This window comes from Trachurus japonicus, chromosome 13 (assembly GCF_045865225.1).
Source record: "Trachurus japonicus isolate A0001 chromosome 13, Traja_1.0".
Classification (NCBI taxonomy): domain Eukaryota; kingdom Metazoa; phylum Chordata; class Actinopteri; order Carangiformes; family Carangidae; genus Trachurus; species Trachurus japonicus.
Genome location: NC_140919.1, coordinates 24,680,793 through 24,698,844, shown reverse-complemented (window position 1 = coordinate 24,698,844; position 18,052 = coordinate 24,680,793). Strand labels below are relative to the sequence as shown.

Sequence of the window (18,052 nt, the reverse complement as noted above, 5' to 3'; positions counted from 1 at the left end):
TAACACACACACACATGCACAGCACAGCACAGCACAGCACAGCACATCACAGCATAGCACACAGAGAAAAGCATGGCGATTTTGATTGACGGCTGGTAATTGCGGCCTCCTCCTTCACAGAGGGGATGTCTGGTCTGACACAGTGAAAGGACAAAGGGTAAACGACAGCATCTTCACTTTCTCTCTCTCGCTCTGTTGTCCTGTCTGCAGCAGCGCTCTGCTCTTTTTCACCAGCTCTTTGTGAAACGCTCGTGTCCGTCTCTTTCCCTTTTCGGCTCGAGGCCTCCCTATTCCTCTCACTTTCTCTCTGTCTGTCTCTATGTCGGACGAGCTGATTGGCTGGATTTCTGTCTATATTGCCAGGAGGGGGCCAATGAGGGGGCTGAGTCTCTGTGAGTAACCACCAGTGGTCGACCACCTGAGTGCCTAGTGGAGAGACAGAGAAGAGGCAAGGGCAGATGTGCGTGATAAGATGCTCTTGTGCTATTGGTTTTGTATAGAGCTATTGTGGTAGAACAGAAATGAGAGCAACACATTTGCTTGTTTATCAGGTGGTTAAGGTAAAAGACAAAAAAATATGAAGGTGTTCTCTGACTAAAAAAAATGTCTTCTTCTTTTTCTTTTCTTTTTTAATATTTTCAAAACAAAAAATAACAGTTATCTTTTATTCATACCAAAAAAACAGCCACCAAAATGTAGTTCAGTGTAACAACAATTTATAAACAAATCTTATGAGATATATTAAGGCCAACTATATGTTAAAAGTCTATTCAAAAATTACAATACAGACTCCACATACTAACATACTGTGTACATTTAAATCTTTATAATGTGTCAGTATCCTTCCAGCAGCTGTTTTATTTGTGAACAATAACTCTTTGTAAAGAATGGAATTTATAAAACCATTTACTTTGATAACATATTCTACACTGTAACAGGGTACAAGTCAGTAGTAGTGTATTTTTTGGGGGTTTTGCTTTAATAAATCTGTTACACTGCATAGTTTGTTTCTATGAATGCCGATTTGTCAAAAACTGTTAAAAAAAATGTTTTGAGTATATTTGTAGAAACAGGGGTCAAAGGGTCAAGGACAAGGACAAAGACAAGGTCAAAGACATGACACTGTCTTTTTTCTTGTCTCAATTTGCTCCAAACTCTACTCCAGTCCACTATCTTTCAAATACCTTTTGGGAAAATAAAATGAAGTCATCCCCAGCGCTCTAAATACCCTAATGCACCGAGGTACAGGCCTACTTTCTTTTTGTTTATTTAAGTGTAAAACCAAAGAGCAGACCATTACACCGAGTGATGATTTTGTAGCTGGAAAAATAATTTCACCTAATTTTTGACATTCTACTGGTACTACCCTCTCTCCTGGAGCGTATTTGACCATTATGTTAGATCTGGACACAAAAACGGGGTCTTTTCTTTGACCCCAGATCAAATCTATTCCCAAGTCATCAAGTATCTATTAAATCGATTACTGTTCCCCAACATTCCCTCACGTTATTACACACACGTACATGCCCACACCTACAATTAGGAAGAAACCCATTGTCCTACTGAGTAGGGGGGTTGTTGCTAGGCAACCTCTTTTTCTAAGGTGAACAAGACAGTGCAGAGGGAGAATAGTTAGAGACAGAGAAAGAACAAAACACAGGGAGAGAGAGAGAGAGAGAGAGAGAGAGAGAGAGAGAGAGAGAGAGAGAGAGAGAGAGAGAGAGAGAGATAATGAGTGTCTGAAACCAGAGAGGATGACCACAGGAAATTCACACTTAATCATTCAAACCACATGCAAATGAAGAACCACAAACACACACACACACCTTTCTCCTTCTCTCCATCATGTCCTATGTGTACATATGGATATTACAATACAGTATATATTACTACAAATAAGAGCTTTTTGTGTGGACCGCTGCATGGAGTGAATATGTTCAGAGCTGGATGGATATAGTGTATTAGAATGTTTTTCATTACCCTACAGGAGGATTTTGCAGCTGAGCTCATATTTCAGTGATGTGTGTCTCTGTGTGTGTGAATGTGCAAGTGAAGGGGGCTTAAGCTGAAAACAGCATCAAAATATAATAGAAATCAGACAGTCTTTCACATTGTTGGCGACAAGCCCTGCTTGGTTTCTACTCAGGCACAGCTCAAATACTTGCTAAGACAAGTATGCTGACGCAGACTTCTACTGGGAAATGTATTTTGGTTTTGTGTGCCCTGACAAATCTACAGCGCACTACAGAGTGTCTGTCTTATGAGTGAAAATAATTTTGTGGTTAGGAAGCAGGCGTTCTTCACTCATTCCCACTGTGTTTAGAAATGTAAACGCTTGCAAATATCTTCCCTCCAGTCTAAATACTGATGTCACAATTGTCAGACTTCTAGCTTGAAAGAGTGTTTTATTTAAAGAGCTCAAACTCTATGTTTAATTAATATAAGCATTATCATTATGTTATCTCAATGCAATCCAAGTTCATTGCCTTAGAATGTAACATCTTATAATATAATTAGAGTAACATTTTAAAGCAGTACAGTAAAGCAGCTGTTTCCTTGATGTGCGACTAGCAACAGATGTATATTAGGTTACAACATCATTGGCATTTTCTATTTGACTGATCATTCTATATATGAAAAAAGCCAATTTTTAACCCCCCAAGAGTTACTGAATTTAATTTCTGTCTGGCTTTAAACCCACAGTAAGACAATACTAATATTTCTCACTGTTTGAACCAGCAGACTTTCCAGTGTGGAAGTGGAAGTTCTGAGATCGAAATCTTGCCGACTAGAAAGGTTTACTCAGACTACCAGATCATTTAGGGCTGCATGGTAGAACTGCTATAGTGTGGCAAGAATGAGAAGCTGTGTACCCTGAAAACTGTGGATACAAGGCTTATTTACATGCAAAAACCCTTTGCTGTCTATAATCTGGAAGATTCACGGTTACTGTGCAGCGTTTCATAAATCTGAAAACAGCAAAAAAAAAGAATGCCTTTAGAAAAAAGAGAGAGAGGAAAATAACAAGGAATTTAAGAAGTGAATCCAAATGTGGCCTGCAGAACATGTGGGAGTTTCAATTCAATTGAAAAATCAATAAAAAAGAAATTTGGCTGCAGAATGTGCCTGACTTCAAAATCTTGTTTTAGTCATATAACAACAGTGTTTCCCCCAAAAAATGAAATTTGAAAATTAGTGACTACTTGACACTGTGTCACTAATGAAATAATCAACTCTAACTGGTGTGCCCTGTATTGGTCCGTTGAGTCGCAGTTCTCCATTTCATCAACAGAATGGAGGAGATGCTACAGTTGTATACACCAGCACAAACGTTTTCGCGAGATATAGTAGTGTTCAGCAGCACTTTTTTTTCTTACTATTTCACGTGTGGTATTAAAAATAGGAGACACAATGACTTGGAAATTGAAGTACCTAACAAAATAAAGAGCATGTTATAAAGCTGAGTTTTTGATTTATTCCATTTACAGGGGCTACATTACAAGCTAACATTAAAAAGGGTGACAGATCTTAAAAGGGATTAAGGCGTGCTATCTGAATAGATGGTGTTCTAATTGCCTGAGGGCTTTGCCAATTATCAGTTCTGCTTTGCCAATTTTTTTTCTTGAGGCCTCACACTGGGACAACTTGGCTCTTGAAAGCAAAGTGGCAATTTGAGTTGGACTGAACCATTACTCAAGAACTTCATTGAACATTTGGACCTTTTATTTAGTTTCCTAACCATCTAATGTGTTTGGCCACTCGCAGACTGACAACGGTTCGTTGCCTGAAACAAAAACCCTTGCCCATTAATTTAACAAGTTTAAGCAATTTCAGTTAAATCTGTGATAAATGTGCCGAACTGTCAAGTTTAACTGTGATTAATGTACAACCTCTGAAGCTTGTGGTCAAGCTTCAGTAGAGTTTTAGAAGTAACTCGCTGACATTTGTTTAGCACTTCACATTTCCCTTCCAATCAATCATAATTTCGTCAATTACAACAGTCCTGCACTGAACCCCAGATCTCCTGTTTAAATAAGAATGATACACTGACCAGCTAAGGCACAACACCGTGTCAGTCCAAAAGTAAGGGTACAAAACGTACAATCCACAACATCATAACTATCTCACAGTTGCAGCTGGAAGATGTTTTTAAACAACAAGTATAATCTCAGTAAGTTGAATCACACAAATCCTTTGTACTTAATTTTAGACTGCAGTTTCAAACCATTACATTTGCACAGCAGTACAGCTTAATATTAGGAGGTTCAGACTCCTTCTCATCCACAAGAACAAGTACAAACTGTGACTGAATGAAAAGGCACAGCTGAAACTCAAACCCAGGATCTCCTGTTTACTAGACCGAGCGACATGTCAATGGCCCGTCACAAAGCCTCAAAATAGAGTTTCACAGCAGCAAATTATCGTGCTGAATGTCCCGACTAACACATGAAGGCTGGTTTATGCTCTTGAGACGCACTGTATAACCCCAATGGAAATCAAGAGTGTTTATAGTGCTGCACTCCAACACTGAAGACTTAAGATCGTCCACGAAAGCAAATTAGACCTCGAATCATAGAATATGCTCTCTAAACATCTACCATGAAAGCGTGTATATTTGTACAGCAGTTTATCTTAAATGTAACAAATGGAAGCTGTACTGCAACATGGTTAGAGGCTGGTTGGTCTGAGTAGGTATTCAGGGACTTGACAGTATTTTACATTTGAGATATAAACTGAAAACATAATCATTTCTGTAAACAGGAAGCTAAGTATGGGTCAAGAGAGTCTTACCTGTGCATAGTCCCTCTCCAGCTGTCCCTTCTTCAGACTGTAGCTCCTATAGAAAGACACAGACAGAGAATTGTAAATGTTAGGAGGTGAGGAGAGTAGACTCAAGAATCTATAAATCTGATCTTTTTCACTAGTTTTTGCATTGTAATGAATACAGTTTAAGCACCAATCATGTTCAGTCTTTTACATTTCAGGTGAGGACAAGAACAAAATTCAAAATTATGTCCTTCCTTGTTCCTTCAAGTAAAAGAAACAAGAATTACTCTGACCAACAACATGCACAAACGTCCCCGCCATCCTCTCAGCATCACACAACATCGTGGCAGCAGAGACAGTGAAAGTTCTTATCACAGCACAGGAATGTGCAGAATGAAAAACATGACATTTGAGCACGATTACACAGAGAGATAAGTGCAATGGCCATGTGTGTGCTGAATGAATGAAGGATGTATACTGGAGATGACCTCACCAGTTGAAAACCTGCATATTTTCATATTAATTATGAAATTATTCATATATCCTTGTGATTGTTTCTCAATTGAAGAAAGTTGCTGAACTGCATTAGCTACTAGGTGAGAGACCACTGACACCACACCGGGCGGTGGCTTGTTTGCATCTACATACAGCAGATGTTTGCTGTTGTCTGAGACTGTAACTGATCCTGCAGAAAAGGCACTGCTGGGATTCGAACCCAGGATCTCCTGTTTACTAGACAGGCGCTTTAACCAACTAAGCCACAGCGCCACATTCTATCTGTCGAAAGTTAAATGTTTTGGAATGAGACCTCTATTAAAATATAGTAGTAAACGTAGCATACTTCTTAAAGGAAAACACCTTCATAAAGACAAACAAAGTTAGCTCTCTTTGTTCCTCCTCTTTGCTATTTTTGCTGCGTTACCCTGTTTTTCAGTGAGACTGTGTAAAAAGGCTGTAGCAAATAATTTCTAAAAGTAGCCACATAGAAAATTAAATTAAATCAACACAAGTTTGTCACTTGAAGCCTGAATTACACTCCCCATCAGATGTGTACGCTGACAGCTGCAGACACCATAGTTGTTCTATACTATTTTCAAGACTGCTTGTTAATTTTATGTTAATCTGCTAGACTACAAAAAAATCCCATCAAAAATACAAAATATTAAACATTCATATGATCAGAGAATTCTTACTAATCCCTCAAAGTGAGCAGGGCTAGGTGAACAGACAGAGCTGTGTATGGCTTGCAGGATTCCCCCACTCTGTCTTATACCCCTTTCCCACTGGTCAAAAAACCTGTTTAAACCCGCTAACAATCGGCTTTTGGTGGCAGTGGGAAAGGCGCACCGGGTCGACGCGGGTCAAACGACTCGGCAAGCGACGCGGGTTAAAATCGCCTTTAATCGGCTCGGCTCCGATCGGCTTGCAGTGGGAACGCCAGACCCGGGTCAACCCGCTTACGTGATGACGCTGAACGTTACGTGACGCCACGTCATCTCGCTGGTCGCGTCTCATATCACGTAGCCTACCAAAACAAAGCTCTGCTCCGCTCTGCTCTGCTCTCATCCGAGACTGGGATCAAAAGATCAAAGAACACTGACCAAAAACGATTGAAAAAAAGAAAAGAAGCCACAGTCTGTTTAACTGACGTGTTGTGCCGCGGACGTCCGTCACATGGCCGCAGCAGACTCGCTGTCCTCCGCGGTCCTGGTGCTCCAGGTCAGCCAGACACCTCGTCTGCCTCGGCGGACGGACACTCCGCGGTGGGCGGCTGTGGCATGACTGTGCGTGTCTCTTGCACCGCGGATGAGAGCGAGGCGACTGGTTTATGCTCTGTCAGACTCGGCTCATTTTGGTCAATGGGAAAGGGGCCAAATGCTGATTGTTAGCGGGTCGACCCGCATCGACCCGCTAATTTTAGTGGGAAAACGGCTTTATTCTTCTAGACAGTTCCTTGATTTTCCTGTTACTTCCCTGCTGTTTGCAAATTGCCACCATGGGAGTACCTGGTCAGATCTAATGAAAAGGCACTGCTGGGATTCGAACCCAGGATCTCCTGTTTACTAGACAGGCGCTTTAACCAACTAAGCCACAGCGCCACTGGGAAGCCTGAAATGACGCTGCCATAGACCACATGGACCTTGGTCAGCAGAGACAGAGAACAGAGAGAGGAGTATGAAACTTAGAGCTGTCATGTTATTTGTCATCTGAAGAAATTCACTTAAAAGCCTTCCTGGGATTTCATGTAGCAAGAATGGCATGGACATACAAACACTGGCAACCAACAGTTTCTATAAAGGCAATATGTTTGAATTACCTCAAAACGAATGCTTTAAAAATCAGACAGAGCAATCTTTTAGCAGCGTGTACACAATGCACCCTAGCCACATTGAAAGACTGACTATTTTAGAAAACGTCTTTTACCGCAATCGATCTAATCCCACTGCACTTATGTGATGAACTGAACATATTTAAAATGGATGAAACTCTTCATTGATTGTTAAAACTTGAGCATAGTGCATTCATTCATTCATTCATTCAACCCCGCCCGACAACACACAGCATTTGCTTGCATATAAAGTGAGGGAGTGAGATCCAATCACACATGGTCCATCGAGACCCATGTTGGAACGCATTTTAAATCCAGGTGTGAACAAATGTACTTAGAGCTGACGACTTGTGATTGGATCTTTGAAGATGCATGTCAATGCCAGGTCTGAACGGGGTCTTTTACAAGTGTAGATGAGAAGTGTTTTCACATTTAAAATGTTTGGTGGCGTGAGCTATGCAAGAGAAAATACTTAATTTTAACAAATTGTTTATGCACATGTTCATAAATTCAATTTACTAGTCCACACGTGAGCTCCAAACTGAGTCACGTGTGCAGGTTTTGTTAAACAGCTTTGGTTTTTGTGAAAGTGACTTTGTCTGACCTAAGATCTGTATTATTTGAGTAACAATAAACACAGGATTGGGCAGACTACCAGGGCATGAATGGATTTGGCAGACACTATAGACTGAAATCTAGATTGAGTGTCATAAAAGCACGACAGAGATGTGGAAATCCTGACTGAACAACTGCCAATTATTATCAAAAAATCGCTCAAGTCTATTTGTTTTCAGAGCTGGATTATGGTGAGCCATTTGAACATGTATGTAAAGCAAGAGAGCATTTTAATGACCCCAGACACTGGTTCTCACCCACAATGAAAATATCTACCACAACCTGAAAGCAGAGAGCAGTATTTGATTTGCAGGGTGTGACTGTAATTCAACATGGCTGTGGGATTTACTAACATTGGTTTCTTTAAACTCTTTTGGAAATGCAGTCGCTCTCAGCCATTTTCTAAGGCGGTGTTTAAATCATCTATTAAAGCAACATAGAATATACAGTATGTACTCAACGATAAATCCTGTGTGTGTTTATAATAAAAACATATTAAACAGCAGTACTGAATTCCATTGAAACTTCAGCACACCCAATCAGAGCTGTTTAAAATAAACTCCACACAACAGACTATGCGAGGAAACCTAGCAGCTACAATTAAGCAACAACAACCGGGAAGGGACATAGTGGTAGAAGATGCAGAAAGGAAGACAACACTTGTAAGCGTAGACAGCATAATTACTGCAAATTCTCTCTATGCTAATTACAGCCCAAACAAATAGGGCAGTGCTTCTTGTCAAATGTTTCCCAAGGCATCGTTTTGTGTAAAAGCTGCTGTGTTCAGTCTGTCTTTTGTAAACAGAGGCTGCTTTCGATTTCTGGGTGTAATGGCTTCAAATTCTTAATGGCTGAACCTGTCTTTTTAATCCTGCACAGAGAGACGCATTCAACTGCAGTATTATCTCCTGCAAGAGGCTGGAGCACATGCTTAGTGTTTAACTCCACCCCTGTACATGTCAGCTGAAACATGACACTCTCCCTCCTCCAATCACACACACACACACACACCACCGCCCTTCTGTAGTGAGTCTGCTGTCTAAACTCCACATGTGAGCTCAGCTGTGCAGGCCTCGTTGGCGCAGTAGGCAGCGCGTCAGTCTCATAATCTGAAGGTCGTGAGTTCGAGCCTCACACGGGGCAGGTCTTTTAAGATTCTCTCCCAAACCCCCCTCAGCAAATACAACCACTGTCTTCACAGGCCAGTGAAAACACTAAAAGGACTTGACACAAAGTAGCAAAAAAGAAAAAAACCTAGAGTCTAGGTTTTTCAACCTTTTTTGAGCCACGGCACACTTTGTTCATTAAAAAAATCCCGCGGCACACCACTAACCAAAAATGTTAGAAAATGACACAGTGCAGCCTAATGCAGTAAATATAATACACATTTTGTCTCTTACAGTGTAGTTAGTTTGTTCTGACTCAGTAATGGTCACTGTGCAGGCTTCTGCCACTACACTCATTGACATAAAAAAAAGTCCTATTTTATTAGCCAACTCTGCCAGACAGTCACTATTGCAGACACAGATGCTCAACAAAGCCTTTTTTTTCCTTTTTTTTTTTAGCTGTCAATCAACTCATGGGAGCTTGTCAACACGTGCACACTTCCACTCGTGCCTTCAGCCATATTTCACAGCAAACATGAGAGGACTTAAACTTATGCTGTGCACTCCCTGTGATAGAAAGTCAGAACAAACTCTGAGTGCAACCTGCAACGCGTGCTTCACTCTGCCTGGTCGCACATCTCGCGCTGTGGAGCGCAGTGCGCGCGCCTGCAGCGCTTCAGATCGGTTCAGTTATATTTTTCACGCAAGCCGCGAGCGAGAGCGCCGTCTGTCAAGCTGGATAGACCAGGTCGTACCAGACAGGAAGTCGGGCACAGAAAAGGCGAGAGAATCCGGTCAATTTTCAAAATAAAATAATTAAATGATGATTGTTGTTGCTCGTCCGTCTATACATATTTGACCGTTGCGTCTGTCACACGAGACACACACACATGTTTAAAATGACGTGTGTGTGTGTGGAAAACCGAGTGAATACGAATAAGGACGGTGCCCCTAAAATAAAAAGGAGGGGCTCTCAGCCGGCTCCCCGTCACTCACCTGCAGCTGCACAGATGAGGAGCGCTCCGCTGTTCTGGCGTGGATGAGCTGCAGCACAGCGGGAGCAGCGCGCGTGTGTTATAAAAATAAAAAGCAAACAAAATGAGACTGGCCGGTCGGCACGAGCCTAGTCAAAGACACTCGATGGAGTGCTGAATCTCACTCGTTAACGGTTATAATCGCCTATGAGCGTCGGTTATCGGTCTGAAAAAAAAAATCAAAATTTGCATCACTAGTTTGGATCAATTAAGTTAAATTTGGTGATTTTCCACGGCACACCTGGCGAAAGCTCACGGCACACTAGTGTGCCGCGGCACAGTGGTTGAAAATCACTGACCTAGACTATGATGACTATGAGGTGAAGTGGTAAATGTTAGTATTTCAAAACAAAAATGAACAACATTTGTGTGAGCTGTCAAATAAATAACAAAGTCTCACTGCTTTACAACGGTATCCTTAATGAAGAGACAATTGTGTGAATGTGAAAACTTGGAAATCAAAACTGTCCCTCGACTCAAAGCATTAAACGTCTCGTTCGTTTTGTTGTTGATGATGTGTGTGCTCAGTTCCAAACTTTAATTTCCCTTAAAGGGCAGCAATCACAATCATCTCTGCCACACAAATGTTCCTGTACCTAATGTACAACTAGTACAAACACCCATTATCACGTCTAGCTGGTGCGGACTAGTGGGACTTGTTGCGTACGAACTGATGAAGCCCCTTGGATAAGAGACGAAACGTCTTCCCAGACAAATACACCTTCTTCTGGATACTAGCATAGTGCAGCCCTTAGAAAAGGCACTGCTGGGATTCGACAGGCGCTTTAACCAACTAAGCCACAGCGCCACACAGCTGCCAATATTATAATGACAATCTGATACCACAGCAATTATTTGGTGCACATTGTTTTTTTTAATGCAGGTGAACTCACTATTAGTATAAAGCCACTTTGACCTCTTTCAACTGCCAGTTGAGTTTTCCATCAGAGCCTCTAGGTCAAATGGCTATGAATGCCCAGTAAGGTGTTTTGCACTGCTGGCCAGTGCTTTGTCAAACTGACTTAGTTTATCCTTGAGAGGAAGTGAAGATTTGTGCCCAATTTCACTAAATTCCCAAGATGTACAATTGGAACAAATCCTTACACTTAAGTGTTGGCCATTAGGAAAAAAGCACAGCTGGCATTCAAACCCAGGATCTCCTGTTTACTAGACAGGCGATTTGGCTTTTCCACTAGCCCTAGTACCTGGTACCAGGTACTATTTTAGTACCTCCTTGGCCCTGGTTCCAAGCGAGCTGAAGCGATACTAAAACGTGACGTCAGCCGACTGCCTTCCACTGATTGGACAGAGCGTCGACACTGGAAGAGTGCGAGCGCGATGTCCGACATGAGAATCAAACCCGGAAATTTCAAAAACACAGCGGCACTGATCTGTAACGAGACTTCACCTGAGTTAAATGACTGCTGTGTGGAAAACCACGCTGTGTTCCGTAATCGGGGTGCAGACGAGTGAGTTTGGAGCTGACGAGAGGAACGAAAAAGAGAGAGAGGGACAATGTGGCCCGACGATCGTCCCCGCGACAACCCCGCCCTCGCTGAGGAGGAACTAGAGAACTCAGCTGCAGTGGAAATTAAGCACCTTTACCGTGCCGTGCCATGACTGTGTAGTGGAAAGCGCCATAAGTGGCTTCTTTCCACTGCTGGTCAAATTTGCTAATCAGAGCCTCTGGGTGAAATGGCATACAGTTATTTAGCCGAGGTGTGAATCCTTTTACAATAATGCTACTACACTCATATACTGGGCTTTAGAAAAGGCACTGCTGAGATTCGAACTCAGGATCTCCTGTTTACTAGACAGGCGCTTTAACCAACTAAGCCACAGCGCCACTGGGCAGCCTGAAATCACGCTGCCATAGACCACATGGACCTTGGTCAACAGAGACAGAACAGAGAGAGGAGTATGAAACTTAGAGCTGTCATGTTATTTGTCATCTGAAGAAATTCACTTAAAGCCTTCCTGGGATTTTATGTTAACAAGAATGGCAAGGACATACAAACACTGGCAACCAGCAGTTTCTATAACAGGCAATATGTTTCATTGAATTACCTCAAAACGAATGCTTTAAAAACCAGACAGAGCAATCTTAATTCAGAGGAGGTCAGGGCCACATGTGCCTACAATCTTTTAGCAGCGTGTACACAATGCACCCTAGCCACATTGAAAGACTGACTATTCTATAAAACATCTTTTACCGCAATCGATCTAATCCCACTGCACTTATGTGATGAACTGAACATATTTAAAACCCTTACACCTTTACACCTGTGGACAATTAAGAGTTGCCAGATGTGTACTTTCCATAGTGTCCACCTTTCATTTGAAATTGTCAAATCTTTATTAATATGATGTTAACTTGATATGACCGTGATCTGTCACTATGCCTGAAAGGAGAGTCTTACAAAGCTCAAGCCACAGTGCTTATGGTTCAATTCTTTTGTAAGGTTTCCCTGGTCAAGCATCTACTAACACTTTCTGGAGCCTTGCTGCTAATCATGGAAGAGCTTTGAGAGTTGTTGTGGAAATGACACTATAACAGCCTTCTTACAGTTTTGATACAAGCATAGTGCCGCCTTCAGAAAAGGCACTGCTGGGATTCGAACCCAGGATCTCCTGTTTACTAGACAGGCGCTTTAACCAACTAAGCCACAGCGCCTCCTACCTACACTAAAATAGTGTGCATCACAGCCTTTTCCGTATTCCGAGTTTAGGTGAATAAGTATTTACTGTAAGATTTCATTCCTCTGAGCTGACTAACTTGGAACTAAATTTTTTAAAAAGTTGAAGAAAAATGATTGAATAGCTGATGTCTCAATTCTGAAGTAATTAAATGAAAAAATAGTATGCGAAAACAAAATGAGAAATGTTAAATATGGTTCTGTCACCAAAACGCAAATATGAATGCCGACACTCCAACACGTTCATGCAAATCCCCCAGAAATTGGCCTTTTTTGCTTCAGCATAATACTGCTGTATACATTTGTACTGGTAAAGGGCTCTGGAACATGTAACTCAAGTTAACACCAGTGCACACATAGACACACACTGACAAACACACATCCTCTCTGGGATTGTTGGACATGTCTAGGCTTTTCATGCTGCCATGGTTACACACACACCAGCAGAGACCTCATACATAAACATGGCAACCCAATTACCAGCTAGAGATATTGCACATCCACACCGCATGCTTGTGTGGTGGTGGGAGTTTCTTAAGACAGAATGAAAATAAACAGACCAATCATCACAATTGTGTCACTGTGGGATATAATTTACTTAATGTGTGACTGAACATTCATCTTCACCCCTATGCTTTATTCTCTCTTCATTTATTCTTCCAACAGTCTATTTCTATCTACCCTTAAACCTCTACTTCCACATTTATGTCTCCCTTCCCTCCCTTATCTCTTCCTCTTCGGCTATCTGCACTTTCTTGCCCTTTCTTTCTGCGCTCCTCTTTCTTTTTCCTCTCTCACTCTACCCCACCACTCTGCCTGTCCATCATGTGTATAAATTTGTAAGTGTACAGTGCACGAGTCAAAAAGCAGTGTCAGCATCAGCTGCGCATGAAGACAAATGGAAGAAAGATCCTGGCCAGACTTGCAGATGAGTGTGTGTCTGACAGGAAATACTTAAGTGCTTTGAGAGTGGACATTAAGTGTGTACTGTCCATGTGTATTTGTGTTTGTCTCTCTCTGTCTGTGTGTGTGTGTGTGTGTGTGTGTGTGTGTGTGTGTGTGTGTGTGTGTGTGTGTGTGTGTGTTGAGGGCAAAGGGGGCAATGGGTTGAAAGGCAGAGAGAGGGAATGATCAAACATGGGAAAAGAGCTAAGATCAATGGTTTACAGGACACAGACTGAGATCAGTCACAACAGGATAAGCAACATGAGTCATAGACGGAGACAGAGGCGGAGGAGGGTGGTCATGTTTTCACACTGCGTGATCACCACAAAGCATAATAAGAGCAGATTCTCAGCAGTGCACTCCAAGATTGAGCAGGCACACGTGGGGAAAAAAATAATACAAGACAATCAATAAGTTGTGAGCAATGAAAAGATGTAAGTAAATGTTATAATTAAGGAAATCTAAATTCCCACTACTATTTGTTAATCCTTTAAGCAGCTGTATGCCAGTGTTGAAGGCATTAACTTCATTCCAAACCCATCCCACCAGTTCTTTCTTTTTCCATGGACACTTGCAAAAGCCTGGGAAGCCCCGGGAAAACACTGCTTTCTAAACCCTAAAAACTGAGCCTAAGCGATACAGAATGGCATCCGGACATTCAGATTCTGGTTGTAAAAACTTAGAACATTTCATATTAATGTGAAAGCTTCTCCCAATCATTCAGGATGCAATAATCTTAAATCTCCACACACTAAAAGAGAAAGAGACAGAAGTACTGAGATAAATTTTAGTGACAGCTCTCTGTAGGCTGCTCACTTTGGCACAAAAAAAGAAGAGACTCTGCATAGTTTGAAGTTATGACAACATTAGGCTTAAACCAGGGTTGTTAAGTAATATCCTATCTGATGCAAAAAGCCTGATGCTTTGACTTCATGTGGTGGAGGTCAAATGAAAAAGAGAATCCCAGCACCAGATCCTCATTATCATGCTGTGAGAAATAAAAACAGGAGCAGAAAGAGTTGACCAAGAGATAAAAGAAACAACTCCCTCTCAGTCTAAATTAAGGAGTGTTGCTACGACATCACTCTGATCAGCTGCGGTTTCTGACAAAGGGAAGTCAAAGAGCGCTCTATGGAGACACAAAGACAAAGAAGTTTCTCAAACAGAAATGCTGTTTGCAGTCAGAGTTGGTAGATGTCACAGTTTTTTGAGATTATAATAAGAGTAGCATCTGTCACAGAATAAAGCTCCTACGCTGACAGACTGCTTAGTGCCCTGTCATGGTTAATTAATCAGAGGAAATTTGTATCTGCTGACATTGTTCTGACAGGGACCGAAATTAATTAAGCATTGTGTGTTCTATTATACAAATCCTGAAACTGCTGCTGTGGCACACAGATAACTGACAATCACAAACAGAAACACTGTCTAAATACGCAACCAAATATCGAGTCAGTTACGTAGATCTTGTGCCGCCTTTAAACAAAACGTGATCGCACTGGTAATGAGAAAAGCTATTTTAAGTGTGCTACATTAAAATGCATCACAGCTGGATTATTTTTTGGTTACTCAGAAATTAATATTATACAATATTAGATACTGGAAAATCCTTGGAGGATAACACAGTTCCAAAACAACAATACTAACTACCCTAAAACTATGTGCTCAAGATGTGGAATTCTCATATATAATTGTCATCCTTTTATTATATCATCCTTTATATAAATAAATCTTCTCTTACATAAATAATGCTTGAAGATCACCTTTTCTCATTTTGAGACAAAAAGAAGCTTTTATGCCATCCTCTCATCCTCTTGTGCTTGAGAATAATACCAGAAGTTGTCTGCACTGTCATTCCACCAATTACAGAGGCCGCCTAATTACATTAGCTGGGTGTGAATCAGCATTGCATTAATCCGGGTCTTTTGTTTCCAAATGAATCCCTGAATTCCAGTTCCTCCTCTTCCTAAATTATGCAGGCTTCAGAGAAAATCATTAATGATAGCATTCGAGGTTCAAATTGGGGAGGCTCATCTAGCTACTCAGCATGAAAACCCATTATGTTTTAATGATATCTGCAGATAATTCCCAGGATTTGGTCAATAAATTTGAGTGAGACACAAATTTCATTTATTCCATGCAAATCTTCCACACAAAACACAGAAAGGAGGTGTGTGTGGAGGGGAGGAGGTATAAATTCCTAAAATCACATAAAGGCCCACATTTTGGGTCAGTCGCCTCCCGTCTAGTTCAGGCATGGGATACATAAAGTGACACTTTGTTGTCTCGCCTCGTCTCCATTAGTAATGACGCTCTTTGCAGCTTCAACTTTTCGTATTCTGCCATGTTGTGACATTTGACATCACAACCTGTCTACAGGACAACTTGAGTATAGGTCACAGGATGATACACCGTTGTGAAGGCACACCACAGCATTTTCCCACAGAGCTGCAGGGCAAAGTATTGTGCAATGATGATAGCCTTTTGTGCAGTTCAGTTGTATTAACTGATCTAAATCCACAGATAAAACTAATATGAGAAGATAGCAGTACTTGGAGCTGTCATTGCTGCATTGTTTAGTTAAAAATATCTTATATCTTATACAGCAACAGTTAGGGTCAGTGAGCACATGAAAGGTAGGTCAACGTCACTAAACAGGTCTGTATGAGGCTTGACTATTTAATGATCAGTGTGTGTGTGTGTGTGTGTGTGTGTGTGTGTGTGTGTGTGTGTGTGTGTGTGTGTGTTGCTGTTGAGGCAGACATAAGGGTATGGGGGATTTAGCTGGATTGAGGACACCAAGTTGACTCCCTGAGTCCACCAACCCGCCGTAGTTTTCTCCTCTCTCTCTCTCTTATCCTCTCTCCTAAAACCAGTTCAGCTAAAATGCAGTCTCAGAGGATTAAAGACGCCACCCTTTCTCTTTCTTCCTTTATGTCTTTCTATCTGCGTGGTGCTCTTTCTTTTCTCTTTCATTCTTTGCTTCTTTACCTTTCGCTTCTTGGACAATTGGCTGAAGGAGTAGCTGAATAGCTGAATTCATTATAGCTAAAGCAACTTGCATATGTGTAACTGTGGCTACTGTGTGCTTTGATTAAAGTCAGCCTGTGGATTAATTAGGGTAAATAACCTCAGAGCAGCTTTTGGGATTTAAGAGTTAAAATCTACTGTAGGCTTTACGCAGGGAATTGTGTGCTTTTCAACTAAGTATGTTTCATTATATGGCCTGCAGGCTCCAGCTATTTTAAAAATGATTTTTTTGGAGGTTATTTAATTGTCAGAACCTTAGCAAAGATCTAGCCGGGCAAATTCAGTCCATACAAGCAAATTCAGAGTTTTAGTCGCAGCCCAATTCCATTAAATGAGCTTTTTTACAATGAGCATTAATAAGCATTATTCAAAATGTTGTGTAGTCAGTGAGCTCTCTAGACTGTAGTCAATTCACTGTATATCTGCAGGCATAATTACTGCAGATATCCAGTCTGTTTCTTGACCCTGGGTGGGGAAAGTTCAACAAATGCTTCTTTCTGTGGAAACCACCGCTGAACTATGAACAATACAGTCAACTGGGGATGCACTTGTTTTAAAGAGAAAGAGTTTTTAAAGTTTTCATCAAGTATTGGTTTGCTTTGCCATCCAGCACTGCAACAGTGAGTCACTGAGTCTTTATGGAAAAACAAAACTATTGTTTCCTGGTCCAATGCAGACATCCTTACATGTCTGATTTTGTCTGAGCAACAGGTCAAAAGTAACACAAAATATTTGGTTCACAATGCAGTTGAAAGTTGGAACCCTGAGCTGCTGAGCAAAACTATTGACACATACAGTATGTCTGTTGATTGACTAATCAAGTCAAATGATTATTTAATTGACCTATTTGTCTGAGCACCTTATCCTTTCTCATCACATTTGGACAGACAACAACTGAAATACAAAACTCTAAACAGAGGCAGTCATCACTTCTCTATTTCAAAGGATAGGTGCAGTTTCTTCACTCAAAAGGAAATAAGTATGTGGTACATGCGATGCATCAGATCCCGCTCAATTCTATCTTAATAAGATGCTTAAGGGCAAAAAGGGAACTAATCGATATAGATAAAAACAATATCACTTTTTCTTGCTCCACATTTCTGTAGCCTTATACTGGAAAGTTTCTGATGTCCATTCAACACACAAGTTATTTCACTGGTATTGATGAAAACAGTTTGCAGCTTAGCCAGCTGCTGCTCTTTCAGCACCTCAGGCACTGTACTGCTTTAAAAAACAGCTGGATCTGACAATGGCAAAAGAGGTCAGAGTAAGCACGTACTGAAAGGCCATCTTGCTTGCTGATGTGAATTACCGATATCCCTAACCCCTCTGATCTTCTCCGATAAGTTAGATGAGTGACACATCAGCTAGAGAAAAAAACACTGGTCCGTCAGTGCCTTGCTCAAGGACACGTCAACAAAGCAGATGCTTGTTGCTGCAGGAGCTTGAGTCCAGGACTTCCAATCAAAGGCAGCCTCCCTAATCACTGCACCACCCTGCTGCTCTTGATTTTCTTTTGATCATGAGAGT

At 41.3% G+C, this 18,052-nt stretch overlaps 1 protein-coding gene and 5 non-coding genes across 7 annotated transcripts in view; 1 reads left to right on the top strand and 5 right to left on the bottom strand.

Moving 5' to 3' along the window:
* Nucleotides 1-18,052, bottom strand: part of fchsd2 (FCH and double SH3 domains 2) — a 61,272-nt gene that overhangs the window by 35,973 nt on the left and 7,247 nt on the right. For both annotated transcript variants that reach the window (XM_085795525.1, XM_085795524.1), the window contains exon 3: nucleotides 4,792-4,837. In XM_085795525.1, coding sequence (XP_085651651.1) covers nucleotides 4,792-4,837 — 46 coding nt within the window. The remainder of the gene's footprint in view (nucleotides 1-4,791; nucleotides 4,838-18,052) is intronic.
* trnat-agu (transfer RNA threonine (anticodon AGU)) lies at nucleotides 5,462-5,535 on the bottom strand. The gene has a single exon. It is a non-coding gene; the product is annotated as a tRNA-Thr (tRNA).
* trnat-agu (transfer RNA threonine (anticodon AGU)) lies at nucleotides 6,793-6,866 on the bottom strand. The gene has a single exon. It is a non-coding gene; the product is annotated as a tRNA-Thr (tRNA).
* trnam-cau (transfer RNA methionine (anticodon CAU)) lies at nucleotides 8,782-8,854 on the top strand. The gene has a single exon. It is a non-coding gene; the product is annotated as a tRNA-Met (tRNA).
* trnat-agu (transfer RNA threonine (anticodon AGU)) lies at nucleotides 11,624-11,697 on the bottom strand. The gene has a single exon. It is a non-coding gene; the product is annotated as a tRNA-Thr (tRNA).
* trnat-agu (transfer RNA threonine (anticodon AGU)) lies at nucleotides 12,452-12,525 on the bottom strand. The gene has a single exon. It is a non-coding gene; the product is annotated as a tRNA-Thr (tRNA).